This window comes from Bubalus kerabau, chromosome 5 (assembly GCF_029407905.1).
Source record: "Bubalus kerabau isolate K-KA32 ecotype Philippines breed swamp buffalo chromosome 5, PCC_UOA_SB_1v2, whole genome shotgun sequence".
Taxonomy (NCBI): domain Eukaryota; kingdom Metazoa; phylum Chordata; class Mammalia; order Artiodactyla; family Bovidae; genus Bubalus; species Bubalus kerabau.
In genome coordinates, this window is record NC_073628.1 from 41,874,436 (window position 1) to 41,892,888 (window position 18,453).

General features: G+C 35.5%; 1 protein-coding gene across 7 annotated transcripts in view; it reads right to left on the bottom strand.

Annotated features, from left to right (window-relative positions):
• The window catches only part of LOC129652658 (disks large 1 tumor suppressor protein-like), a 690,295-nt gene that overhangs the window by 67,960 nt on the left and 603,882 nt on the right, over nt 1-18,453 (bottom strand). Inside the window, exon 5 of one of the 7 annotated variants that reach the window (XM_055581516.1) lies at nt 5,472-6,597. The exons of the other annotated variants lie outside the window; for them this stretch is intronic. Within the exon in view, the coding sequence (XP_055437491.1) occupies nt 6,439-6,597 (159 nt within the window). The 3' untranslated portion in view covers nt 5,472-6,438. Of the gene's footprint in view, nt 1-5,471; nt 6,598-18,453 lie in introns of those variants that run through there. 7 annotated transcript variants of the gene reach the window in all.

Genomic DNA, 18,453 nt, shown 5'->3' on the forward strand with positions numbered 1-18,453 from the left:
CAGTAATTTAAAAGTGAAAATTAAGAACTAATACATAGGAATAAAATTAAACAAGCGTAGCCTTTTCAAAATGAAGAAAAAATTTGAAACATTATTAAAAATTGTAACTTCATATGATGACAGAAGGTAACTAGATTTATCACCATGATTATTTTATAATGCATAGAAATAAATCATCATGTTGCATACCCAGGAACTACCATTGTATCGTAGATCAATGCTACTTCACAAGCCAACCAAATAACTCTTAGAAAAAGAGACCAGATTTATGGCTGACAGAGGTGGGGAGTGCGGTGTATGGGAAATTGGACGAAGGCAGTCAGAAAGTACAAACTTCGTAAAATAAGTAAGTACTAGGGATGTAAAGTACAAAATGATAAATATAATTAACACTGCTGTGTGTTATATGTGACAGTTATCAAGAAAATAAATCCTAAAAGTTCTCATCACAGATATTTTTTCTAGTTCTTTAATTTTGCATCTATACTACATGATGGATGGCCACCAAACTTACTGTGGTAATCATTTCATGATGGATGTAAGTCAAATCAATGTGCTATACACCTTAAACTTACACAACCCTGTATGTCAATTATATCTTAATAAAACTGGAAGAAAAATATTATATAATAGGAAATAAAATTATTATTCCAGGCCATTTAGAAAAACCATAAAAATGGGAATATAATGTATGACTTTTATGGAGTTCTTGTAAACATAGTCAGAGATAAGTTAATAGGCTTAAATGATTATTTTTTTAAAAAGAAAATAAGATGTATTTATATTAAGATGCTAAGAAAAAGGCACTCAAAAATAAAATGAAAAGAAGAAAATCCCAAAAAGAAAATCTGAAACTAATGGGAACATAGAAAACGGATAAAGAAATAAAGCACTTGGTTCTTAGACTAGATAATAAAATTGATAAATGTATGGCAAATGTAATCAAGACAAAAAAAAAAAAAGAGATCATACGTTTCAGCACTAAGGGAAAGAATATAACCACAAACACAGAAGATGATATGTAAAACTATAAGAGAATTGTGTACGTGTCACTGTCCCCATAAATATAAACAACAATAAGCGTAAAGTACGCATTTTGTCACCAGATTAAAGACTCGTGTTTGAATGCAGACAAGACGGTGCAGTAGTTACATAATCTTAAATTCCCTAACTGCTGTAAACCACATTTCATCCATCTACAAATGGGAACTTGAACTATCCAAGCTAAATGGAAATGTTTTGAAAAGTATTGCTTATGTTATTGCCATCACTGCTGTCATGACCTCTTCATCCTCACTATTAGTACTATCTCTGATTAATGCTTAATATGTATCTAAACAAGTTAAAATATGAAAGATTTGCTTTTCTATTCCAATCAATATTTTAATCACTCCATAACAACCAGGCTCAGAACAGGCTGTTTACTTTATTATTAATTTTCCACCGAATTGCAAGTATTGGCAACATTCATTACTTCAATAACATATCCTCTGGGCCAGGGGTGGGGCAAGTAGAATCTTACCTGATTTACAAGACCTATAAGGGTTCATAATGTAGTGCTTTTAGAGTTATGCAATGGTCATTAAATAAATACACAGGCATCAAATTTATGAAAAAATGAAGAACTTGAGGTAAACAAATTCGATACAAAAAAAGTCAGGAATATTTTTTTCTCATTTTTATTAGTAAACAGGAAGGTCTCATGTAAACCTACGAGATCTGAAAAAAAGAAGAGTGTTGTCCTTTTAAGTTCATAAATCTTAGAATGAGACAAATAGAAAACCATTAAGACTGGATCATATATATATGAAATATATATACACAGAAAATGAAGGTTGAACACCAAAATATTGATGCTTTCAAATTGTGGTGCTGGAGAAGACTCTTGAGAGTCCTATGGACCGCAAAGAGATCATACCAGTCAATCCTAAGGGAAATCAACCCTGAGTACTCATTGGAAGGACTAATGCTGAAGCTGAAGCTCCAAAACTTTAGCCATCTGATGTGAAAAGCCAACTCACTGGAAAAAACCCTGATGCTGGGAAAGATTGAGGGCAAAAGGAGAAGGGAACAACAGAGGATGAGATGGTTGGATGGCATCACCAATTCAATGAACATGAACTTGGGTAAATTCCGGGAGATGGTGAGGGATAGGGAGCCCTGGCATGCTGCAGTCCATGGGGTCACAAATAGATGGACATGACTTAGCAACTATATATATATATATATATATATATAGTTTTTGTGCCGTATATTACTGTCACAGCTACATTAGGTGAAAAAGTAAGATGTAAAATTAAATTTCCAACTTTTGATATTCTCTTATTTTAGGCCAAAATAATAATCACTAGCTTAAAACTTGTGTAATGGAGTCCATCGGGGCAAAAACAAGTTGTTTTGTAGCATAATTGCAAAATGCCAAAATAAAACACCATTGACCTTTGAACAAAAAGAGGATTGGAGTACAGACCCTCAACACAGAGCAAAAAGGGGATTAGAGATGCTGTCCCCCTCACAGCTGCAAATCCATGTATAATTTATAGCCAGCACCTCTCATATGCAGGCTGTCCATATCTAGGGCTCCTCATATTTCTGTTTCAGAGTCCACAGATTCAACCAATCACAAGTCAGGTAGTGCCATAATATTAACAACTGAAAAAAATTCACATCTAAGTGTATTCATGCAGTTCAAATCTTTGTTGTTCAAGGGTCAACTGTAAAGCAAAACCCCACAGAACAAAAACTGGAAACTATGCCTATCCATCTTCTTGGATTAATATATTTACACATTATACACACCTTAAATTCATTAACACAGTAAATATTTATAGCACATAAAAAATCCAGAGCTTAAAATAAATACAGACACAAACAGTCTTCTACCCTCAAAGAACTCACTGTCTGAAAGTTCAGAGGAAAAGTATAAAGATGAACAATCACAAAACTATATGATAGATGTATGCTCTACCTATACATCTACTCTGTATCTATAACAGAGATACACTGATAATACTAGTAGTTTATTGAGCATCAACATAAATTGCTGGATAATTTGAAAGTGAAAGAACGTGAAAGTGAAGTCGTTCAGTCATGTCTGACTCTTTGTGACCCCATGGACTGTATCAGGCTCCTCCATCCATGGGATTTTCCAGGCAAGAATGCTGGAGTGTTTTGCCATTTCCTTCTCCAGGGGGTCTTCCTGACCCAGGGATTGAACCCGGGTCTCCCGCATTGCAGGCAGATGCTTTACCATCTGAGCAACCAGGGAAGCTGGACACTTTATCACTTTATAATTTTTGACATCCTCTCTAAACCTTTCTGTTAAGGAGTATCATGCCCATTTTACAAAGATAGAATTGAAGTTTATGGAGTTTAGATTGGTAAATTGGTGAAGGCCTGATTAATGTTTTCATTAAATTGAGATGTCTGAGAAATTATCAGCACTTGAAGTGAAAACAGAATGAGCCGGCCTAAGGCTCTGAACTCGCCACATCTTGGCTTCTTCTTCTGAAAGCTGTCACTAATCAAATTGGCCTCACTGATTTCATTAAGTTTTGGGGGAGATCAAATATGATAATTTATGACAAAGTTATTGAAAAGTAGACAATATTACACCATTTATAAAATGAGATAGAAGGTTACAGAGATGAAGGTCTGCCGGACTTTTAGAATCCAGATCAAGCAACCAAAGAACCAGGAACTAGTACAGGATGGGAAATGAATCAGAAACAATTTTATTTATGTAAAACAGTTTAAACATTACAGCCTTTGCAAAACAACCTCAAGGTAAATGGCACTGAAACTATGGTTTTTCTATTTTATTTGTGCTACAGTAAAAATTAAAACACAAGCCAAGTAGAAAACTATCTAATTTTTCCCTCTTAATTCAATCAGCAAAGACAAGGAATTTACATAATGTAGGCCCCCAAAGCAAAATTTTCCTTCCATAGTGTATTCCTGAGCCCAAAGAAAATGAATAATTGCCTTGACTCCTCACTGCATCTTGTCTATGCATCCACCATCTGCCTTTAACATGCAGAAAGAGTCACTTGTAGTAAAATAAAATCATCTAAGAGCTTTATAAGTAATTTTTTTCCCTCTCTATTTCTGTTGCTACACACTCTATACATAAGTTTAAGTTTCCTGAACTTACTCTCTTTGGAACTCTGACTTTCCTGCAAACATTTCATTCTAAGTTTTGTTTTAGGGTTCCTTAACATATTGCCATAAATTCAGGTCTCTCTAAACGTCTGCAGAAGGATCTGGAGATACTCTTTCCATGGGTCAAGATCATTCTGTCAAAACAAATTATACACCAGAAACTAGAGAAATAGGAAAAATTAAACAGCAAAATATACCATGGATTAAAAAAATAATAATAATATTTACTCAATTTCATTAAGTCCTTACTTTGAAAACCACCACAGTACTCACATGCAAGCAACTTTTAATTATTCGGTCCTAAATTAAGTCCATATTTAGCTGTGAATTAACAACCATTGAGAAACATTTTAAAAGTAAATGCATTCTGTAACTGTTGACGGATTTTCCACTGTGTACAGAACGCACACACATACACACACCCACTATACCATGACAATACCACATCTTTTGTATATTTAAGTATACAAGGAGTATTGGCAAATTCATTTAATACACAGGACAATAAAAAATTTCTTCCCATTGATGCTTCAATTCTGCACACATAATACTGTTGACATCTGGCCTCAGGCCCTGAGTAGAACAGTTATCATAAAAAAATGTTGTTGGAGTTTAGCTTTCCTCAGTGAAATGTTAGAATCACAAAAGTCTAATAAAGCTTCATATATGATTAAATGCTAATAGTTGTAACTAAGGCCAGACCACTTTGATACAAAATAATAATTTAGGAAATTTAGTTCCCCTAAATGAGGAAAACTATAACTTTATTGAAAAACACAAAATATGTAGAGACATAACATATTCTTATGTAATATTACTTAATACAATTAAAATGTCCCTCATTACCAATTTAAAACATAAAGCTAATTCTACTCTAATTAGAATTGCAAAAATACTTGACAAAATCATTCTGAAATTCATAAGAATAACCGGTAACTGCAGAGGACTTCTGTAAAAGTAGATAAAGAAGAGAGTTTTTTACATTTCAATATTAATCTTACTCAAAAGCTACCTTGCTTAACTAGTATGGAACAAAAGTATATCCATAGAACAAAATTTAGAAATAGTTCCAAATGTAGGTCGGGATTCAACATATGATTTGATGTGAATTCCACCCTGGACTGTGAAAAGATGATTTACTCAATAAAAGTTTTAAACACACATAGCTATCTATTTGCTATACACAAAATAAGATACTTGACACTTAATTAAAAAAGAAATTTAGGATGATTTAGTGATCTAAATGTAAATAATAAGACAATAAAGATTTTGAAATAAATGCCTGAAGATATTTTTATAATCTTGGTGGCATAGAAGACTGTCTTAAACATAATTAGAATCCAGAAGCAAAAAGAAAAATTAAAATGTACACATTTGACTACATAAAAGTTAAATTTTTCTGAGTTTAAAGTAAAAGGCAGCAAAAATCAGGTCAAACTACAAATAACAAACTGAAAGAAGCTACTTCTCAAACTGACAGTAGTTCAAAATAGTAAGAGTCCTAATACCAAGAACAGGGCAAATTAGAAAAGAAAACTCTAGAAAAACAGACAAAAGATATGAACAGAAATTCTGTAATAAAGAAATTATGGCTCCCAAGCACAATCATAGCAAGATATGTGAATTAAAATACTATAGTACTATTTTCTTAATAAAAAATTTAAAAACATTAGTTGCATCTAGCATTCTGAGAAATGTGTAAAAATGAAAACTTTCATACAGCTTTAAAGTCTTATTGAAGGACAATCTGATAGTATCTTTTAATATTTGAAAACAAGTACACTGACCTTGCAGTTTTGTTCCTAGGAATATGCTTTATGAAATATTTTCATATAAGCACAGAGCTGTAATTCTACGTTCAATATGATACTGTTCCCAATAGCAAAGCATTATGAATAATATGTGTTCATTAATGGAGAAATGTCTGAATAAACTGCAGCTTGTCCATATAAAATAATAGGTAGCTACAACTAAAAGAAAGCAGTAGGACTAATGACTTAAAAAGATGTCTAAAGTTAGAGAATAGCGAAACTAGTATGATCATGTAAATTTTATTTATTTATTTTTTTTGCCAAGACTATATCTAGTAAAGAACTGGGACATAAAACTGCATAGAATTTGAAGACACATATGATATACACACGGAGAAGGTGATGGCACCCCACTCCAGTACTCTTGCCTGGAGAATCCCATGGACGGAGGAGCCTGGTAGGCTGCAGTCCATGGGGTCGTGAAGGGTTGGATGCGACTGAGCGACTTCACTTTCCCTTTTCCCTTTCATGCATTGGAGAAGGAAATGGCAACCCACTCCAGTGTTCTTGCCTGGAGAATCCCAGGGATGGGGAAGCCTGGTGGGGTGCCGTCTATGGGGTTGCACAGAGTCAGACACGACTGAAGCGACTTAGCAGCAGTAGCAGCAACATGATATATACAAACCTTGAAAATAATGTTGTTAATAGATGAAAACTATTAATGTCGGAGTATTGAATTATTTACATATATTCATTTTTCTTTATCCAGAAGCAGTAGGCTTAATCAAAAGTCATTAATATTTACTCCTCTAACAGGTACAGCAAATACTTTAGTATTAGCTAAAAGTTCTTAAAATTATCAGAGTTAAGGGCAGGGGCAGCACATTAAAGTACAAAGCAATTAGTTCAAGTTTCAATTTGTTGGAGAAATAAATATCTACTAGGAAAAGATCACTGAAATTCACCAGGTTAGCACTAATATTTTTAACAGGTCCAAGATGATTTGGGGGTCCAGTCGACATTGGAGAAACATCTGCTGTGAAGGGACATGGTTAAAGTCAGAACCCTTATGATGTCTGTGGCAGATGTGTTGAAGATTGATAAATCTGTGCCCATTCAATATTGCAGGTAAACAATGAAGGGCTTACCATGCATTCGCATTTCTTCATTGGCAATTACAAGACAGAAACACAGAAAGGAGTGCTCTAACCTCCAACAGAACTTTAGATTGCAAGATGAAAAAAAGTTTGTTAAAACTGTTAAGAGACCTACACAAAATATAATTGTCTAAATATGAGATTCAGGAGCCAGGTCTAGAAAATATCAGAAAGGAGAGTCAAGTTACCAACATTTGTGAGGCTCCTGCAATATGTGAGGCACTGGACTGTAGGTCTATGCTTATCTTTTCATTTGATGCTTTTTAAAGGTTCACTTACTTGTGGATCAGGGAGGTGAAAGGGTATTTTTGTTTGCTTATTTATTTTATTGCATAGGTATGTTAAGTTGGTAAATAAAGGATATTCAATTTTTATTGTTTTAGTTTGTTTTGATGTTATGTTTCGACTCACTAGTGACTCTTTTGTCTAGCTAACTCATTTGTTTCATAGTGTATTCCTTTGCCTTTCTTGGAATTTCTAGTATTCTGTGGTGTCACCTGCTGATAATGCTAAAGTGAAAGTGAAAGTGAAGTCACTCAGTCGTGTCCGACTCTTTGCGACCCCATGGACTGTAGCCTACCAGGCTCGTCCATCCATGGGATTCTCCAGGCAAGAATACTGGAGTGGGTTGCCATTTCCTTCTCCAGGGGATCTTCCCGACCCAGGGATCAAACCTGGGTCTCCCACATTCCAGGCAGACGCTACTGATAATGCTAAGTTTCCTAATATTTAAAAGTTATACTGCTTATGCCATAATGATGTCTTACTGCATTAATTGAAATCATCAAAGCAATGATGACTAATAGTAGAAGTGGCCAGTTTAATTTTTTCTGATTTTACTGCTAGGGCTCTAAAAGTTTTACAGCTAAATCTACTGTTTGCTGTTGTGTTAAATAACTGGTCTTCATCACAGTGAAAAAGTCTCCTTTAATACTATTATACATCACATTTAAAAAAATCAAGAATGGTCCCTTTTTAACTTTTTAAACGTACTTGAGTGTGTAGTTGTTTCACCTTTCTTGTTCTTAATACTGTTTTTTGCTTTCTTAATGATTGGCTAGTACCTTTATATTTTATGTATTTTCCAAAATATTTACCAGTTTTACTTTTGTTTATGATATGTTACTGGTTGTTCACTTTGTTTCATTTATTTTCTCATATTGATTTCATCTTACACTGATATATACTAATTTTTCTCATATTTCATTTTTATTCATTATTATTTCTTTTCCTTTTTGGTTTAAGTTTGGCTTTATTTTCAATTTTTATTTTTTAAGAGTAAAACCATTTGTGTTTACAATTTTCTTTGAGAGCAGCTTTAGCTATACCATAAGTTCCTACGTAAAGTGTTATCCTTTAAGACTTCTGGGTAATCTATAATTTCAGATTTGTTTCTCTTTCATTTTTATATATAACGGCTATTTTTAAAGTGTTATTTGTTATTTCATTTTCCAATAATTAAGGGACTTTGTATATTTCTTTGTTTGGGGCTTTGTATTATTTTGCTTTATTTGTTATGCTATTTTCCTTTGGCCTTGAAATCAAATTGATCAGACAGTAATATTGCTTTTAGTTTGCTATTACCTGATATGTTACTTGCCTACACTTTTGTTAGGGAGGAAATACTATGTCATTTTTTTTAAGATAAGTTTGTTTGTAAGCAATGTATATGCTAAGTCACTTCAGTCGTGTCCGACTCTGTGTGACCCCATAGAGGGCAGCCCACCAGGCTCCTCCATCCTGGGATTCTCCAGGCAAGAACACTGGAGTGGGTTGCCATTTCCTTCTCCAATGCATGAAAGTGAAAAGTGAAAGTGAAGTTGCTCAGTCATGTCCGACTCTAGCGACCCCATGGACTGCAGCCTACCAGGCTCCTCCATCCATGGGGTTTTCCAGGCAAGAGTACTGGAGTGGGGTGCCATTGCCTTCTCCAAAATGTATAGATGAATTTTATTTTCTAGACAAATCTTAGAGCTTATCCTTCCTTCCATAGGGTACTAGCTCAACCCACTCACATTAATTTTGGCAACATACATGATGCCTTTATCTTTTTTTATATTTTTTATATTTTTTTTCTTATCCTTTCTTTTTTCTGCTTCCTTGATTTTGTTAGACTCTTCTTAAGTATGCCTTTTGTTTTCCATTATAGTCCAGGAACTGTACCATACATCTCAGTTAAATATAAACAATCTTTATTCTTTTAGTCATCATATTAAACCTGTGGTCACAAAGAAATAAAATAGTAGCCATACTTCTCTACCAACTGAATACTATTCCTCCTTTTTCTTCACCGACCAACTCTTATTTCACTAAAATAATTTAGAATTGGTGTCTCTCTTTATATTTTGACTTCCGAGAAATACTTGAAGCACTTTCTTGAAGCTATACATATTTCTGAAAATAAAATTTGATTAGGGCAATTCCTATTGTTTTAGAAAATGCTCTCAAGCATTATCAATGTTGAAATAGAGCCTAACTTTCTTCCCAGTGTTCATTCATTGTTGTTCCAAAAGTAATAGTGCAGGAGAGTACACAGAAGAATCTTCCAGACTATTTCCTTTCAAACTTTTCAGTTCATCATTCATTTTCACCCAAACATTTTCTGTTTGTTTCCCTGCCATGTTTTATGCAGTTTGTTGAGTGTTTTCCTTAACTATGTAGAGAGAAGCATTATACATAATTTTCACAAAACCAACATTGTATCTTTCAAATAATGAATTCTAAAAAAAGAAAACCACTTGAAATCTCTAATTTGAAAGATGAATATTTGCCAAATAATAATGTAATCTTAAAGTGATTCTCAATGATTTTCTGCTTGATGCTCAGGTTATATATTATTTCATTAGAGTATTACAATCTTTCTACTTTGTTCTTTTTTTTTTTTTCATTTTATTTTATTTATTTATTTTTTTCTTAATTTTTTTTAAATTTTATTTTATTTTTAAACTTTACATAACTGTATTAGTTTTGCCAAATATCAAAATGAATCCACCACAGGTATACATGTGTTCCCCATCCTGAACCCTCCTCCCTCCTCCCTCCCCATTCCATCCCTCTGGGTCGTCCCAGTGCACCAACCCCAAGCATCCAGTATCGTGCATCGAACCTGGACTGGCAACTCATTTCATACATGATATTTTACGTGTTTCAATGCCATTCTCCCAAATCTTCCCACCCTCTCCCTCTCCCACAGAGTCCATAAGACTGTTCTATGTATCAGTGTCTCTTTTGCTGTCTCGTACACAGGGTTATTGTTACCATCTTTCTAAATTCCATATATATGCGTTAGTATACTGTATTGGTGTTTTTCTTTCTGGCTTACTTCACTCTGTATAATAGGCTCCAGTTTCATCCACCTCATTAGAACATTTGAATCAGTTCTACTTTGTTCTTTATCATTAAATAACTAAAAGCAAGACTATTCAGAACTTCAAACATGTTTTATCTAAGAGGCATGAAATTATAATATTCATTTCATCAGAGGCAATATTATTAGCTATCCATTTAAGTGATTAAAAGAAATTATACTCCACCATTTCTAATTTTGGGCTTCCCTTGTGGCTCAGCTGGTAAATAATCTGCCTGCAATGTGAGAGACCTGGGTTCAATCCCTGGGTTGGGAATATCCCCTGGAGAAGGGAAGGCTACCCACTCCAGTATTCTAGCCTGGAGAATTCCATGGACTCTATAGTCCATGGGGTAGCAAAGAGTCGGACACGACTGAGTGACTTTCACTTTATTTCTAATTTTAACCACCTACATGGATGTGTATCTTAAAAATAAGTTTAGAGACAGCAAAGATAAAAGAAAAAACTGGATGAAGACCACACAGTGAAACAGTCAGAAGGAGGCAACCCCTGCTTATTTTTAATTAGAGAGTGATGGGTGATAGAGATGCCTCAACAGCCTACTCAGGATCAATTTCCTCACAAGGCCATCTCTAATGCCTTAAGAGCATCTGGCATCACATGCCCTATCAAATATGCTAATAACTGAGAAAAGAAAGCTTTCTGAATTTCATACATTGCATGCCAAATGGAAAGCAAATCATGCTTGATCTTACAAAATGCAAAAGCAACAAAAACAATACTATTTATGTGTGTTTCAGTGTACAAATCTCCCAGCAGATAAACACTAACTGGGTTGTGAAGAAAATTATAAAATAAACAATTGAGGTTATCTATTTCATTACTGCAAAGAAATCCAAGTCTGTTAAATTTTAGTTTTTTCAATGGAGGGAGGCAAGTTTCTCATTAAAAGATTTCACTTGAAGACTCTGATTCTCCTTAGTCAGAGACATCCCCCAGGAAATACAAGCTGCTATGTGCTCCTTATTACGTTTCAAACAGTATATCCTAGAAAAAAAAATTCATACCAGCCCTGGGGAAAAGTTAAAGAGTAGAAAATAATTTTATAAAACTGAGATCACCTCTACCAATTGACAACATCATTGCTTGATTTTGTAGTTCGATGGTGGTTTACTTGCTAAGTTGTGTCCTACTCTTATGACCCCATGAACTGTAGCCCACCAGGCTCCTCTGTCCATGGGATTTTCCAGGCAAGAATACTGGAGTGGATTGCCAATTTCCTTCTCCAGGGGATCTTTCTGACCCAGGGATCAAACCTCCATCTCCTGATTCTCCTGCACTGCAGGTGGACTCTTTACCACTGAGCCACCAGGGAAGCCTGATTTTTGTTGTTACAGTCCTCAAATCCTGTGGCAACTGGAGACTCAGCCTTTTAGGGAGTCATAGTAGAGTAAGAAAGTCCTCCAGTGAACTCCACACAGACTCATAACTGCTTGACCTTGGAAGAATCATTTAATCTCCTCTGAGCTTCAGTTTCTAAATGTCTAAGGGAAAACCATTTGAAATATTTTACTTAAAGGATAAATATATGGCAAATAAGAATGAAAGAGAAAGAGCAATACTTAATGAATATTTGAAGTTTAGGTGATGTATTATTTGACTGGAATATAAGAATCTTTCTATTTTTTTCTTTATCAGTAGATAAGTAAAAGATTTTTTTTTTAATCAAACATATTTTACCGTGGTAAGAAACTTTAATTCTCATTTTATCGGAGGTTTTACTCTTCACAGATTTTAGTTTAATTGACGTGAAGGACTTTGGAGGTTTATTGTTTCCATTTCTAGGCACAGGAGAAAGCCCTTGGGTCCAGCTAATATTGTCCTGAAGAGTAGCAGATGTCCTCAGTTTCAGGCACAGAACTGAAGATGCAGAAGCAAAATACTCTTTGAGTTTTCAGGTCCCAGGGTAAACAGTATGAAGCATGATACTGAATAATCTGATGGTAAATTGGTAAATGAGAAAGGTAAGCCAAGATGAAATACCTAGAGTATTTTAAACAAAGAAGTCAAGGCAGGAAGAGATATTTTGAAAGCAGAAAGAAGGTGAGGGCTGGCAGAATTCCTAACAAGTTCATTCTGAAGAAGGGAGAATGGCTCTTCAGTAAGGTCTCAGAGTCTGGTTCTGAAAACAGACTGGAGCAATGTCCTGGAAGAAGTTAAAATTGCAACAGGAATATGTTCTTGCCTTTTCCAAGCCTCCTCATAATCTACATCTTGTGACTCCCCTTTCCTGAGGCTTTAATTTCACAGCTAGTTTATGGTCAAATTTCTGCCTTTAGAGGTCATCAATGTACTTCTACTTCCCAACTAAAGAAGAAATACCCCTTGCAGTAACTTTAATAAGAACTTCTTATCTCCAATTATCCATTTATTTCCCTGTGCTATCCATGTTTTTTTTTTTTTTTAATCACTGGAATTCTACATATATTAGGGCATCTGTATTTACTTTAAAGTAAACTTCTAGGCCTCAAGCCAAAAAAATCTCGGTTTCAATGAGACAGCCACTAGAAAAATAAAAACAAGTCTCTCTATCGATATGGTATTTTCCTTTCTGTCTCTCACAAAATACAGAAGCTGCTTTAGGGACATGTCTGCCTCTTCCTCTAATCCTGGCCCTGTGGTTTTGTCTGACAGTTTAGCTAATAGCAGTCAACCAGATAATCTTTTGCCCTACCTGTTTAGAATACTTGGCTAACCTCAGAGATAAATGGATTTCCTTTTCTTTCTTTTTTTTTTTTTAAATTTTATTTTATTTTTAAACTTTACATAATTGTATTAGTTTTGCCAAATATCAAAATGAATCCACCACAGGTATACATGTGTTCCCCACCCTGAGCCCTCCTCCCTCCTCCCTCCCCATACCATCCCTCTGGGTCATCCCAGTGCACTAGCCCCAAGCATCCAGTATCGTGCATCGAACCTGGACTGGCGACTCATTTCATACATGATATTTTACGTGTTTCAATGCCATTCTCCCAAATCTTCCCACCCTCTCCCTCTCCCACAGAGTCCATAAGACTGTTCTATACATCAGTGTCTCTTTTGCTGTCTCGTACACAGGGTTATTGTTACCATCTTTCTAAATTCCATATATATGCGTTAGTATACTGTATTGGTGTTTTTCTTTCTGGCTTACTTCACTCTGTATAATAGGCTCCAGTTTCATCCACCTCATTAGAACTGATTCAAATGTATTCTTTTTAATGGCTGAGTAATACTCCATTGTGTATATGTACCACTGCTTTCTTCTCCATTCATCTGCTGATGGCCATCTAGGTTGCTTCCATGTCCTGGCTATTATAAACAGTGCTGCGATGAACATTGGGGTACATGTGTCTCTTTCAATTCTGGTTTCCTCAGTGTGTATGCCCAGTAGTGGGATTGCTGGATCATAAGGCAGTTCTATTTCCAGTTTTTTAAGGAATCTCCACACTGTTCTCCATAGTGGCTGTACTAGTTTGCATTCCCACCAACAGTGTAAGAGGGTTCCCTTTTCTCCACACCCTCTCCAGCATTTATTACTTGTAGACTTTTAGATCGCAGCCATTCTGACTGGTGTGAAATGGTACCTCGTAGTGGTTTTGATTTGCATTTCTCTGATAATGAGTGATGTTGAGCATCTTTTCATGTGTTTCTTAGCCATCTGTATGTCTTCTTTGGAGAAATGTCTGTTTAGTTCTTTGGCCCATTTTTTGATTGGGTCATTTATTTTTCTGGAGTTGAACTGTAGGAGTTGCTTGTATATTCTCGAGATTAGTTGTTTGTCAGTTGCTTCATTTGCTATTATTTTCTCCCATTCTGAAGGCTGTCTTTTCACCTTGCTAATAGTTTCCTTTGATGTGCAGAAGCTTTTATGGTTAATTAGGTCCCATTTGTTTATTTTTGCTTTTATTTCCAATATTCTGGGAGGTGGGTCATAGAGGATCCTGCTGTGATGTATGTCAGAGAGTGTTTTGCCTATGTTCTCCTCTAGGAGTTTTATAGTTTCTGGTCTTACATTTAGATCTTTAATCCATTTTGAGTTTATTTTTGTGTATGGTGTTAGAAAGTGTTCTAGTTTCATTCTTTTACAAGTGGTTGACCAGAGTTCCCAGCACCACTTGTTAAAGAGATTGTCTTTAATCCATTGTATATTCTTGCCTCCTTTGTCAAAGATAAGATGTCCATATGTGCGTGGATTTATCTTAGATCTGGTTGGAATCTTACAAATACTTTCAGAATCAGCAAGTAGAAGGTGTTGATGGGAAGCCAAAAACTAACCCCTTTATTTATTTACTTACTTATTTTAATGGAGTATAATTGTTTTACAATGTTGAGTTCATTTTTGCTGTACAAGAAAGTGAATCAGCTATATATACTCATATATCCCCTCCCTCTTGAGCCTCCCTTCTACCTCCCTCCAGGCCCCCTTCTAGGTCATCACAGATCTCCAAGCTGAGCTCCATCTACAACTTTTTTGAAAAGTGTTAGTCACTCAGTCATGTCCAGCTCTGTGAGCCCATGGAATGTAGCCCGCCAGGCTCCTCTGCCCATGGAATTCTCCAGGCAAGAATACTGGAATGGGTTGCCATTCCCTTTTCCAGGAGTCTTCCCAACCCAGTGATTGAACTCAGGTCTCCTGCATGGCAGGCAGATTCTTTACTGTCTTATCCACCAAGGAAGCCTCCTACAACTGTGTTAAATAGCACTATTTCTTTACAGACAACACCAACAAACCAGCTCATTCAAACATTATCTGTGTAAATTGACCCTAAAAATTGATCAGGATCTGCAAACTCCAAAATGGTCATTATCATAAAAATTTTTTAATTGGGCTTGATGAGGCAGCTGTCAACTCAATAGCTTTGATTAAGCTAACAGTGTTGTCTTGAATTTTGCTAAGCTATCCACCCCTCATGCATATTTGGCTTCCAAATGTGTAGAACAATCTTAAAGTAAATTTCTTTACTCTACTTGAGCTTTTTAAGTCTTTTTGAGAATAAAGAAGGTTTTGAAATAAAAAGTTGATGATTAGAACACAGCTTTAAATATTATCTCTGTCATTTTCTAGTTATTTGATATTTGCCTTTTTCTGTATGATTTACTGCACTTAATATGACAATCTCCAGGTCCATCCAGTGTTGCTATAAATGGCATTATTTCTTTCTTTTATTAAGGCTGAGTAATATTTCACTGTGCATACGTGTATATTATATATACATATATGTGTATGTATCAGATCAGATCAGTCGCTCAGTCATGTCCGACTCTTTGCGACCCCATGAATCGCAGCACGCCAGGCCTCCCTGTCCATCACCAACTCCCGGAGTTCACTCAGACTCATATCCATCGAGTCAGTGATGCCATCCAGCCATCTCATCCTCTGTCGTCCCCTTCTCCTCTTGCCCCCAATCCCTCCCAGTATATATATATATATCTCCATTCATATGTTGATGGACATTTACTTGATGGACATTTAGGTTGTTAAAATGTCTTGGCTATTGTAAATAGAGCCGATGTGAACACTGGGGTATGTGCATTTTTTTGAATTACGAGTTTTGTCCAGATATATGCCCAGGAGTGGGGTTGCAGGAGCATACAGCAACTCTAGTTTTAGTTTTTTCAGGATCCTTCATACTGTTCTCCATAGTAGCTGCCCCGATTTACAGTTTTACACTGTACGAACAGTGTACAAAGGGTTCCTTTTTCTCCACACCCTATGCAACATTTATTGTTTGTAGACTTTTCAGTGATATCAATTCTGATTGGCATGAGGTGTTACTTCATTGTAGTTTCAATCTGCATTTCTGTAATAATTAGCAATATTGAACATCTTTTCATGTGCCTATTGGCTATGTGTATGCTTTCTTTGGAGAAATGTCTATTTAGATCTTCTTTTTTTTTTTTTTTTTTTGCTTATTTTGTTTGGTTTGCTATTAAGCTGTATGAGCTGTTTGTATATTTTGAAAATTAATTTCTTGTTGGTGGCATCATTTGAAAATATTTTCTCCCAATCTATTGGTTGTCTTTTCATTTTATTTATGGTTCTCTTTACTGTGAAAAGATTTATGTGTGACTCAGTCCCATTTGCTCAATTTTATTTCCATTACTCTAGGAGATAGAGCCAAAGAAAAAAAAATTGCTACAATTTATGTCAGTGAGTGTTCTACCCTTGGTCTCCTCTGGTAGTTTTCTGGTCTCACCTTTACATCTTTAATCCATTTTGAGTTTATTTTTGTATATGGTATAAGAGAATGTTCTAATTTCGTCCATTCACATGCAGCTTTTCACAGCACCAGTTATTAAAGAGAGTGAGTATCTTTTTTCCCCACTGTATATTCTTGCCTTTGTCATAGATTAACTGACCGTAAGTGTGTGTGTTTATTCCTTGGCTTTCTATTCCGTCCCTTTGATCTAAATGTCTGTTTTTGTGCCAGAATCATACTGTTTGCTGGCTGTAGTTTTGTAGTGCAGTTTGTAGTCAGGGAGCACGACTCTTCTAGCTCCATTCTCCTTTCTCAAGATTGTTTTTGTTATTTGGGGTCTTTTGTCTTTCCACGCAAAGTTTGAAACTTTTCCTTCTAGGTCTGTGAAAAATGTCACTGGTAATTTGATAGCAATTGCACTTAAATCTGTGGATTGCCTGGGTAGTATGGTCACTTTAAGAACATTGATGCTTTCCATCCAAGAACACAGGCTATCTTTCCATCTTTTTGTGTCATCTTCAAAACCTTAGGTAGGTTTATTCCTAGTTATTTCATTCTTTTTGACATGATGGTACATGGGATTGTTACCTTAATTTTTATTTCTGCTATTTTATTTTTAACACTTGGTTTCCTAATCACTGAAAGACTGAAGGCAGAGTGGTTCATGCTTGCCTGCTCCTCTGAAGTGTTTAGCAGCCCTTTACAGTTAGGATAAATGACATCTGTTACTATCAACCAACCTACCTGAGCATAGTTTTAGCATGCTATCAGTTCCTGGTCTTTGCTGTCCTAAATTCATTGGATAAGGAATTATACAACCCAAAATATCACTTTGCTAGGTCTCTAGAATTCTGGTATGGTAGAAAGTGAATAGGCTTTGTAGTTAGGCAAATCTGAATTCGAGTACTGGCTCCATCACTGATTGGACCACCAGTAAAAGTTTTACCTTCTGACAGTCGGTTTCCTTTTCTATAAATTGGGGGTTAACATGCTTAGCTCAAACTTTTGTAGGTATTAATTAAGGGTCTGGTGCTTGACGTAAAGTTAATGGGGTGAACCTCATCAGTTCTTTGTCGTTGCTTCAGAAAAAGATTCATCTATGTGGACATGATCTCAGGAGAACGCAATGCCAGCACGGTTCTGGGAGCGCTGGGTCTCCTTATTACAAATATTGTTTGAACAATGCATCCAGGAAAAACTAATCTGGGTGGTGTCTTAAAATGTAAACCCACCCTTTAGACGTAAAATTAAAATGTGTTATTTTTGGCATTTATTAATTCCTGATCATAGCAGCTTGGAAAAATAACTTTAACCCAGTTAAAATATATGAGAATCTTAAAATTAACCTAAATTTACTGGTGAGGGAAAGGAGTTTCTAAAATAAGTAAAGACATATTAACCTTGTTTGTTAATATAGACTGTATATTTCTGTCTGCATACATAATAGATCTGAAAATGTCAAAAAATAATATGGGTCAAGTCTGGGTATGTGGCATTTTAGATATAATCTGGTTAATGAGTCAAACCGATCCTCAGTCAACAAACATACATGGAACAAAATTGCTAGGCTCCAAATTAAATCCCTCCAAAGAGGAATCTGGATTCCTTACTTGTCAATGAAAAATCATGTCAAAGCAGGTAAGTATTCTCTGTGTAAAGTCTGCATGTTGTGACAAAGAAGCAATCAAGGACAAGAATGCTCATGGGATATGATGGTTTCAGGCGTCATGATTCGTTTCATACTTCGAATAGCCTGGGAAACTGGGATAACTATCAGCCACATCCTTCAGAAGAGTAAAAGATTCCTTTTTCATGCAAAAGGGAAAAGTGA